Source organism: Ipomoea triloba, chromosome 9 (assembly GCF_003576645.1).
Source record: "Ipomoea triloba cultivar NCNSP0323 chromosome 9, ASM357664v1".
NCBI lineage: Eukaryota > Viridiplantae > Streptophyta > Magnoliopsida > Solanales > Convolvulaceae > Ipomoea > Ipomoea triloba.
In genome coordinates, this window is record NC_044924.1 from 385,811 (window position 1) to 395,983 (window position 10,173).

A 10,173-nucleotide genomic window follows, 5' to 3' on the forward strand; every position below is an offset into this window, starting at 1 on the left:
TTGACTTCTTTCCTTTGTACAGGAAAAAAAAAAAAAACACAAACACAGAGGATAGATTATGAATTTATAATAATCATTTTCTATGATGAGATGAATATAATGTACTTGATCATCATTTCCATTGGCTTTGATAAAATTGCTTTTCAAGATTCCCTTTATTAGATCATCATAAAATTAAACAAAACGAGAAACATCATCATAATCCTCATACATCTATATCTCCTATCATCCCAAAATATTATAGTAAATATAAAATAATCATTCTACGGTATGTACAAGCGCACTTGCACCCCCTAAGTGCCTCCAGCCAAAAAAAAAAGAAAAAAAAAGGAAAAAAAAAAATCTGCCCTTCAACCACCTTCACCTGAAATTCATGTCAAAATTGATTTTATTAGTTAAACAGGATTGAATTGAATCCAATTATATTAAATTAATAAATAAAGAGCAACAAATTACATTCCTCATTCCAATGAAAAAATAAAACAAAATGACACTAAGGAAGAGCAGTAAAGAAAATTGGTAGTGGCAGATTCCAACCTTAAAGATTGCTGATAGACGGTGATGACCAGCACACCATTTATTGAGCACTAAATGCACAAGGCTCAATTATCTCAATGAAACCCCACACTCCAACTACCTTTTTGAGATCCTAGGACAAATCAAAGGATCCTTGACCTTCATTGATCGCATACACTAATTTCTTGTACATAATTTCCTGGTTTCAAAAAATTATTTAAGTGTAGGATAAGGCAACTGGAAACATTGCATCTAAGGTAAAATCACTTTAATGGTATGCAGCTAAATGCTAGCTAATAATGTATTTGTTGATCCCATCCCAATACAAAATCAAACTAATACCTTGGTGGAGTATGGAGGAAGCTTCAAGTAATTGGCACAAGTCATCACACTAGGCAGGTCATCATCTGCAGATTCGGATGCCGCATTACCACTGACTGATGTGTTTCCCGTAGACGAAGAATGCTGTTTGATAACCAAAAAAATAGCCAATCAAACACTTCAAAAGAGAAAAGCCCCATAAATGTTGAAGATCATATTGAAATATTATGCAGCAGCTATATACCTTCCTCACGATTGTTAACTTCGGATTCAACACTGCAAGACCGCCTGGAGGAAGCCTAGGAGCACCAGTAACAAATTGAAGAAAGGCTCTTTGTTGTTCAGGAGAGAAGTCTCCCATGATCTCCAGCAACTTCACACACACATCAAATTCAGAGGGAAAAACAAAAAGGTTAGATAACGATTAAAATATAAAATTTCCATTTTATTTCTCCTAAAACCTTCCAGATGAACAATAACAAGAACATACATTTAAAATTGCAGGACTCTTGGCATTGTAACCATGATCAAACTTGATGTGATCCACCAATGTCTCAGCCTGCACATACAAGGAATCTTGTAGGTAAATCACTCAAAAGCAAGATATCCATTAAGCATCACAATAAAAGGTTATTTACCTTCCACAGCTCTCTACGCCCACAAAGCAAATAGTCCAGCTCAGTTGGAGAAAATATTTGTAGTGTTGAAATGTCAAATACCTGGTCATCAAAAAAGGCAAAAATCAATTTGGAATTGACAAAACTAACATGCATCAAATACAGAAACACACAGATTATTATCATTTGTAACATCAATTTAGTTCAGATTTGTGAACAGGTACATGGACACGCGATATCACAATTGCTCTGGAATCTGGAAGGATCAATAAATTTAAGAAAGGGTGGGATTACTAGACAATGCTATTACAAGACTTCATGTTTGGAATACTCATATAAGACTAAGAGTGGAAAATTATCCATCGCCAAGAACAAAGTCACCTAGTGCAACAGCAACAGAACCAGGAGCAACAAGTTCAAATGCCCCATATAATTCCCTAACAGGACCGTAAAGCCATATTGCCTGACTAGGAATTTTAATTCCAAATCCGTTCAACATCTTCATAACATGTAGGTTGCAAATGACAATAACCAGCACAAACCTGATTGAAACCAGATCTAAATGCTTCAATTTGCCGCACAATTCCAGTCTTGATAGTAGCATCAACCACCAAAGAAATGTACTCTTCCAGATTACTAAGATCAACCTGCAATATAAATAAAAGATAAAAAAAAAAAAAATTACACCTGCAAACATTACATAATGAGAGAAGAAAAGATACAAGTAAACAGGAAAGTTCAAGAGAAGCATACATTCTCATCACCAGCTTTCAGAATATATTCAGGATAACCTGGAAGGGTGAAATCTAAGCAAAGGTCTTCAACTGGAGTCCCACGAAAACATAAATCAGTAATTTTGACTTGGCTATTGTTCCCCATCGATTCCAAATGCTGTTTCCGATAAACAAGAGCTTGTAACTCTTGTAAAGTCTTGCCCAGTTCAGTATCAAAAGAAAGAATATCATACAGATCAAGTTCCTGCAGTGAAATACAGCAACAGTCAACATTACAAGAACAAGCATACCCAAAACTATATGAGTGACAAAAAGTGACTGCTTAACATGTAGCTAATATGCACAAGGGAAACAAAAAAAACAAAATGGAGGCATAGAGCAGAGCATACTTGGCCAAGCACAAGCTTATAGAAGGCAGTTGATAATGGAAGGTCTAAGAGCCGCCCATCCTGAAGTGCTTTAGCCATCACGCGACCCAGAAGCCGGAAATATTCAATTGCCTTAAAAAGCGGCTGACCCTCTGAATTTTCAGCACTTGGTGGCCAGGGACAAGGGAATAACCCAAGAGGTGCTATAATGAGATCTTGTTCACCCCCATCAACAGTTTTTCCATTTACTTCCCCATCTACATCCATTTCCATTCCATGTTTGTGGAATGTTAGACCTGTCCTCCACATCCCTAGCCCTGCTTTCTGTAGATCATGACTTAAAAGGGTGTAGAACTCCAGAGTAGGACCCAAACCAGTGCCAACTTCACCAAAATATTCAACTTCAAGAACAGCTTTTTGGCTAGAGTACATGTCCATTACTTTTGCAGCAGAATCCAGTATGCGATTCCGGGAGACACGTACTTTCTGGCGCTGTAATCTCCCAAACCTTACCTCTCTTTCATTTGTCGACCCATCAGCACCTTGCTGCTGAAGTCGATATAATGCTCGAGACAACCCAAAAGCAGTTGAATAGAAATACTGGCGGCGAGTCTCAAATGGAAATAGAAATGGACAAGCCTTGGTTAGCTGGTAACACCATGATGGAAGAGAGCCACTACAGAGTGCAAGTGCATCCTGGATCTGCCGAGCCAACTTCGGAGTAAGCTTACTATTGACAAATTCCTCTGGAGGGATTTTGACACTACTCACACTGAGTTCATCCAGACTTGATATTTTTCCTTCGGAGAAATCTTCAATCACTGACAGAAACTGTAACCGTGGTGCAAGCTGATTCAAAATATCAAGTACACGTAAAAGTGCTAAAATATTATAGGTAGGGTTGCTTTTTTCCAGATCACAGGGGAGCTCTCCCAGCAAAATACTATCTAATAGTGATGCATGGAGTGAGGAATCCTCACTCAAAGCTGTTGAAGAACTAGCTTTCTTAGACTTAGAGGAAGTTGATGTCCCAGTACCATTCATACCTCTATCAGCTTGGTTATCTGCCCTTTGGTATGTGATGGTGTATATATCAGACCACAGTCTGCTTCCATCACTTGATACAAAATCATTGCCTCCATGTCTATCATCATCATCATCATCCAGGACAAGCTGCCGTTGAATGGCCTGGTAGATTGTTAAGTGCCTATTTAATTGTTTCCCACCGGCAGAAAATATCAATCTTCCTGTATCGTTAGAAGTAAATATAGGCCGTCCTTGACGATCCCTACTTCCTCCTCTAACACCTCTACCATTACTAGACCCAAGGCCTGCCATAGCAGCTGCAGCAAATGACATTGCACCCCTAGAACTATAAGAACTCCCACCTCTAAACTCAAGAGAATCAGATCCCCGGATAGAACCATCTCTGCTGCTGGAACCACCACCAGCATTTGCTTGACTATTACTTGGTGTTTGGACAACTGGACTCTCCTCTGAAGAGTCCCCTAATTTAACATCATGCACTTTTTCTGGCATGCAATAAGGAAGTGAATCAAGTGGATCATCTCTAAGAACCTGCAAGGTTAAACATAACTATCAGCATCATCCCATCATAAGAATATTTTGCATCTAAAGGTCAGATTAACTTTGTAGCAATCAACAAAAAAATGGCATGACATGCAACCAACAAGAATAAAATAGACATCAAAGATGTTTATGATTACTTTTCCATCTCTGCTATCATTTATTTTTTATTTGGGGTAAGGGGTGTGGTCTTCTTATCCCTAGTGTGCAAATATTCATTGTCTCAGCCACTGTTCCATCCCATTGAAAAGGCTATGTTTTAAGTTTCAGATTCAAAAGAAAAACATTAACAACTACAAATGAAAGAAGTTCTGAAGCCACCTGCATCATCTCCTACCCATTAACGAAAGAAGTTCTGAACCTGCAAGAATGTCCTCTAAAATGGATTCCTCTTCAAAACTGTACTACACGCCCCATTTCTTGTGATTCTATATTATAATATGATTAACGTGTTCCCACAAATGAATATATGACCTACTTCCGGTTTATAACCTCTTTATTGTCTCATCAAATTTAGGAAAGAACTAATCAATAACTCTATCAATTATTCAATTAATAGCTATGCGACTCAAACATGCTAAATATAAACATTTAAATTTACAAATATATAGAATAATGCCCAAGAATAAGGCATCAGACTTGAGAAATTGAAGAGACAACAAAAGAAATATGAAGACCAAAAACATACATCATCACGGTCATCTTCATCATCATCATCAGATATATCATCTTCTTCAATCACCAAATCATCAATAATGTCAACAGGAGAAACCAGCTCATCTTCCTGCACCAAAAAAAATGAATTGAAATTTCAATATCCCTGTTGTACACCACACTAAGCACTTGCTGAGGACAAAAATATGAATGACAAGAAAATCTGCAATCCATTTCAAAATGTATACTTCAAGTCACCAACTATAGCCGATACAAAGGGATGGATAAATGGCAATAGATAATTGTTAAAAGCACTAGAAAATCATCAAAAATTTTTAGGGGGAAAATACCTTACAGCATGAGACCAAATTTTTTTAAAAATAATAAAAATAATAATAATAATAATAAAAGAAGAAGAAGCCAAACATAGACAATGCATTTTAGAAATGATATAATCAAGACCAAAATTGGAAAAGAGAGGGTGGGAAGGTCAAAGCACATTAATGAACAAAAACATAAAGGATATGATTAAACATGATACAATTAAACTCAACAGCCAACTACACATAAGAAGATTGATGTATCAGATTACATGATTGGACATACCTCAGAATTGGAATCCCCATTAACAGGTTGTGCCTGTGCTTCCTTATCCAAAGCTGCTCTTCTACGAGCAGCATTTCTTGTCTGTGGTCCTCTTCCCTCTTCTTGACCTGACTTAAGAACAGCCTTACCCTTTCCTTTTGATGAGCTTGCATTGTTTTCTTGTGATGACTCTTTAGCACCATCATTCATATTAGTAACAGACCTTGATCTGGTAGAATGACGAGGAGGAACAGAAGGAGTAGTAGAAGATGCTGGTAGAACAGACCATGCCTCAGAGTTTCCAGCTGATGCAGGTGCCTTCGGACCAGACTCAATTCGTTGGATACGAGGCCAGAGGAAGTCTTCAACAGCTGCTAAACTTGCTAGTGGATCAATCAAAACTACATTTGAGGAATAATCACGAAGGGTCTTTTCACCTTGTGCCCTACAGAGACGCAACTTGAATGGTTGAGCCAAAGCACCTAAGCCAGAAGATAGTCGTGCACTTCCACTCAATGACCTAGAAGTGTGGCTCAACACAACAGGGAAGCGCTCCAAGGAAGATAGAGCATTTTGAAGCTTTTGAACCAAAATACCCATGGGAACAGAACTTCCTTCAACACCAGGAGGAAGGGCAACTGCAATGAAAGACCTGTACCTTCTCATTGCTTGTTGTCGAAGCCTAGACAGATTAGCATTTGAAATTCTTTCCTTGGAGAAGTACCCGCATGTAAAATAGTTCAGCAAGGAAGTCACAACACCACTACCAATAAACTCAAAAGTGGAAACACCATCTCCTTTACTGAGCTCCCCCAGCATTTCAGTAATCAGACCAGCAAGGTTTTCTTCTTTACTGGTGGAAATATCACCAAGTCGAGGACCAGAAGTTTTGGATTTTCCCTTCGATTTTGTCATCTGTCCATCAATACCAGCATTCAACTTATTGCAAAGATTCTTCAGCCGTAGAAGATCATCTGTCACACCAGCCTCAGTTGACTCGAGATCTGAAGGGAAATATTTCTCTTTGAAGCGTTTGGCACAAGCACTTACAGTCATGCGAATATTGGAATTGACATTAGGAACTTCAACTGAATTTGGAGGTGAGAGCAGATTTGGAACTGAATTTTTGAGTTCTTCAGTAGAAGACATATCAATATTTGAATTACCACCACGACGTCGGTAACGCCTAGAACGTGATGATCCTGTTATACAATCATTGTCCTTCTCAAAGGAAGGTGGCTGTGAAGGTGTAACATGAGCCTCAGCTATTATTAGTGCATTAACAGCATGAACAACACCCTCTCTCACAAACATCTTAGAAAAGAAACCAGGGAGCTTTTCCATTAAAATTTCTGCAATTTGAAGGGCAGGCACCAATACTTGGGGATCTTTCCAAGCTAACACTCCAGCCAAGAAACTGGATAAATAATAATTGAATTATGAGCTATAGATACCTTGAAAAATGAAATATTTAAAAAGCCACTTTGACCTTATTTACAAAACCAATTCCAAAAAGCCTATTATAAATTCATACCTTGATATGTTAGTAACACTATTCAAGGACTGAATCATATCTGCAGTGCTGAAGTACATAAGCTTTCCAATCACCGAGAGACATTTGTGACGTACTGGGCCATTCACACTGGACCCATATATCTGATTGGCAAACAACATGCAAACACTTAATTTAAAGAAAAACAAGTAAAAAAAAACATGTGTTCCATTTTTACAACTTTATAATAGATACACCAATGTAATGCTAAGTGAACCACTAACCTGAATTAGAACTGGAAGAAGATCCATTCCAAATTGACGCAGAAATTCAGGCTGCTCATTAAGAAGTTTTTCACGGGCTGAAACCTCCTGTGCAATATCCTGAGAACTAGCATTTACATCCTCCTGCTTGCTAGAACCTCCAGCACAAAATTTCTTTGTAAAAGAACCTTTAATAAACAAGTTACTACTGACTGGAAGAGAGATTGTTCCTTGAGGCAATGGGGGAAGTAGCTCATTAGCAAGGTTCACAATCTCAAAAATCTGTGGATAAGAGAAGGAAATACATTTAAAAGTCCAATATATGAAGCCTTAGGTGGAGATATATTATACTAAAAAAATTGCATTAGTAAAGTAACTTAAAGCAAGGGAAAACCTTGTTTGGAAATTAAAATCGAACAAGGGATAAATTAAATTTTATAACTAAGAATACATTCAACCAATGTGGTCAATAAAAAGTAGTGTGGTATATTTCCTTGAGAACAGAAATAACGAATGCAACTAAATCTACTACCATTTGCATACAGAAATCGGAAATTCGTGGACATCTCAGGTAAACTAAAAAATCTAGGTAATTAAATATGTAAAACACACCAACTCAGAAATTCCGTACTGTGCAAAAACGAAAGTTAAAAACCTACCAACCAAATGCCCCATAGAGTGCAAAACCCAAAGTTTAAAGCCTTCCAACCAAACTGTATAATGAAACATAGTATACCTGATCAGGTGGTCTACTCAAAGCAGGTGAAACAGACATTGTGCTAACAAGGCCAGATCCTGAAAGAATTTCTTTGAGAATACCACTGATACCAAGGTGCAGCAAAGTTTTTGCTCCTATAGCAGAACCGCTCGCACATGTTGAGAGAAGTCGAATCAATCCCTGCAAACCTTATCCAGTCAAGATGCAGAATCAAAACACATTAATTACTTTAACCAAGAGGTTTACTTACTGTGTATGTTGAAGTGCTGAGTGAGGACTGACCGCCACCAGAACTGCTTGAGGAAATGAGTGCAGCTGCTTCCCTAACAAGTCCATGATTGCATAATTCATCCAACTTCTCTGGAGAAGATGCAAATGCCTCAGCAATCCGAGTCAAGCAGATGGAAGCATGTTCTAGGACCTATACACAAGCAAAAGAAAAATAAGATAAAAAAATCCCGGAAAGAATTATTGCAAAAAAAGAGATCATCCGCTCACCTTTGAGTCATGATATTGGAGGAGGTTTGTCAGCAACGGTACAGCTTCCATCACAAAGTCAGCTGCATCAGAAGGGAGTTTCTTGCACATATTTGCAGCAGTAAACAATGCAACTCGCTGGCAGTGGACCAAGAAGTTAATAAAAAATTTAAGACATAACAGAAGAAAACAAAAATAGTCAAAACAATTCACTTTACATGAGCCATTACATATGAAATAGTTGCAATTAGTTAAACTACCTGAACTCCAGTAGAAAAGAAGTCAAGGTAGGAAAGCACGGCCATAAGGGCACCAGCTCTCAGGCAAGCAGTGGGGTGTTCCTGAGATATCTTCTTTAGAGCTTGTAATGACTGTTCATTTTTATTTAAGAGGCAAACAAAATCAATTAATGCAAGGTGTTTCCAAATATAGTAAAGTGGAATAATATAAATAATTCATATTTGAGAATAGAGTTAGGCATATTATATAACACTCATATTTGAGAAAACAGCTATCATACTAAGATAGTTATAGTGAAAACGGTTGGTTACCATGAACAACCAATCCTTGTTAACAGACATATAAAGTAGCTCACCTGTTCAGCCAAGTCCATGTATTCAATTGTGAGCAAGCGAGCAACGAAGTATGAAACTGCACCATAATGCACAACAGCAGCACATGAAGAGGGCAGAACATCAACCAGATGGGTTAATGCACGGGCTGCAAGCAGCATGATATCTGGATTACTCTCGTGATTAAGTAGCCCAACCAGCACAGGAACAAAAGAATCCACAGAAAAGGTGCTGAGTGAATCTTCAGTTCCAATAGAAAGCATATCACAGAGCTGAGACAAAGCCTCAACTTGCTTTCCTTCCTCACCATCTGCTCTCAACCCTGACAAAATCTTCTTCAGCCGACCACTCTGATGTGATGATGAGGTTGATCCTATTGCTGAGCTGGGTATGAGGTCATCCAATCCGGCACCCAATTTCCTGAGCAACCCCTGAAGTGCACTGCTTGCCGAAGATAAATTTGGATGCAGCATTCCAACACCACCCTCACTGTCATTGTCATCGTCATCAGCGCCACCTGAATCAATATTCAACCTGAGGCTTCTCTCAGCTTCCCTGTCCCTATCCCTATCCCTAACTTGCTCTTTCTCCTTTCCTTTATCGGAATTATCCTTATCTGGAGCATGAGTAGGGTTCTTACCACGGCGGCTGCGCGGGGCGGAACCGGAGGATTCATTGGTGGAGTCCATGGGTGTGGAAGATAGTAACGAGTCCTGAGAACGAGTTGCGATGCGAGAGCGAGTGGGGATCGACGCGGAATTGGTGGCGGTGGCAGTAGTGGATGTGGGAGTAGATGAGACGGAAAGACGAGCTCGCTTGGCAGCGCGGGTGGTGGGACCAGAGGAAGAAGAGGGCGCTGAAGAGTTGGCCTCCGCCCGCTTCCGGCTGCGAGTTTCCATACAAAATCCAAAACCCTCAAAACATCGAAACAGGTCGCCGATTATTCGGCGATCAGACACTCTCCAATGTTGAATTTATCAGCATCTCTCAGAATCCAAGAATCCCTAATTCCCAAATTACCACGACAAGAAAATCCGATCTTTCCCAATTAAGCTCCACCTCAATCAATCACTATCTTCTTTTAATAAAAAAGAACAACGACTAAACTCAATAACAATCAAATTCCGACAATCGCTTTGGGTGATCAGAACGGAGGATTTTGAGAAACACAGAGAGATAAACGGAAGAATATAACTGAAGCAAGGAAGAAGAAAATAAAAATAAAAATAAAAATAAACAAACTCAGAAAACCCTAATTCTGATTTCTTT

The 10,173-nt window shown here is 38.8% G+C and overlaps 1 protein-coding gene across 1 annotated transcript; it reads right to left on the minus strand.

The window, feature by feature from the left end:
- Positions 1-126: 126 nt before the first annotated feature.
- Positions 127-10,173, minus strand: LOC116030003 (E3 ubiquitin-protein ligase UPL3). The gene is made up of 18 exons (XM_031272079.1): positions 8,928-10,173; positions 8,593-8,703; positions 8,354-8,470; positions 8,106-8,276; positions 7,874-8,035; positions 7,159-7,419; positions 6,917-7,038; positions 5,404-6,799; positions 4,832-4,927; positions 2,578-4,134; positions 2,208-2,432; positions 1,997-2,101; positions 1,476-1,556; positions 1,328-1,396; positions 1,082-1,210; positions 859-981; positions 538-715; positions 127-364 (listed from the first exon to the last, which is right to left on the minus strand). Exons 1-17 carry the CDS (start codon positions 9,801-9,803, stop codon positions 650-652), a joined length of 5,667 nt encoding a protein of 1,888 aa, XP_031127939.1. The 5' UTR covers positions 9,804-10,173; the 3' UTR covers positions 127-364; positions 538-649.

Coding starts and splice junctions, on each gene's coding strand:
- LOC116030003 (XM_031272079.1), bottom strand. CDS start 9,803: ATGGAAACTCGCAGCCGGAAGCGGGCGGAGGCCAACTCTTCAGCGCCC. Junction 4,135..4,831: donor ATGAAGATGACCGTGATGAT/GTATGTTTTTGG, acceptor TTAACCTTGCAG/GTTCTTAGAGATGATCCACT. Junction 1,557..1,996: donor TTAGATCTGGTTTCAATCAG/GTTTGTGCTGGT, acceptor TTTGATGACCAG/GTATTTGACATTTCAACACT.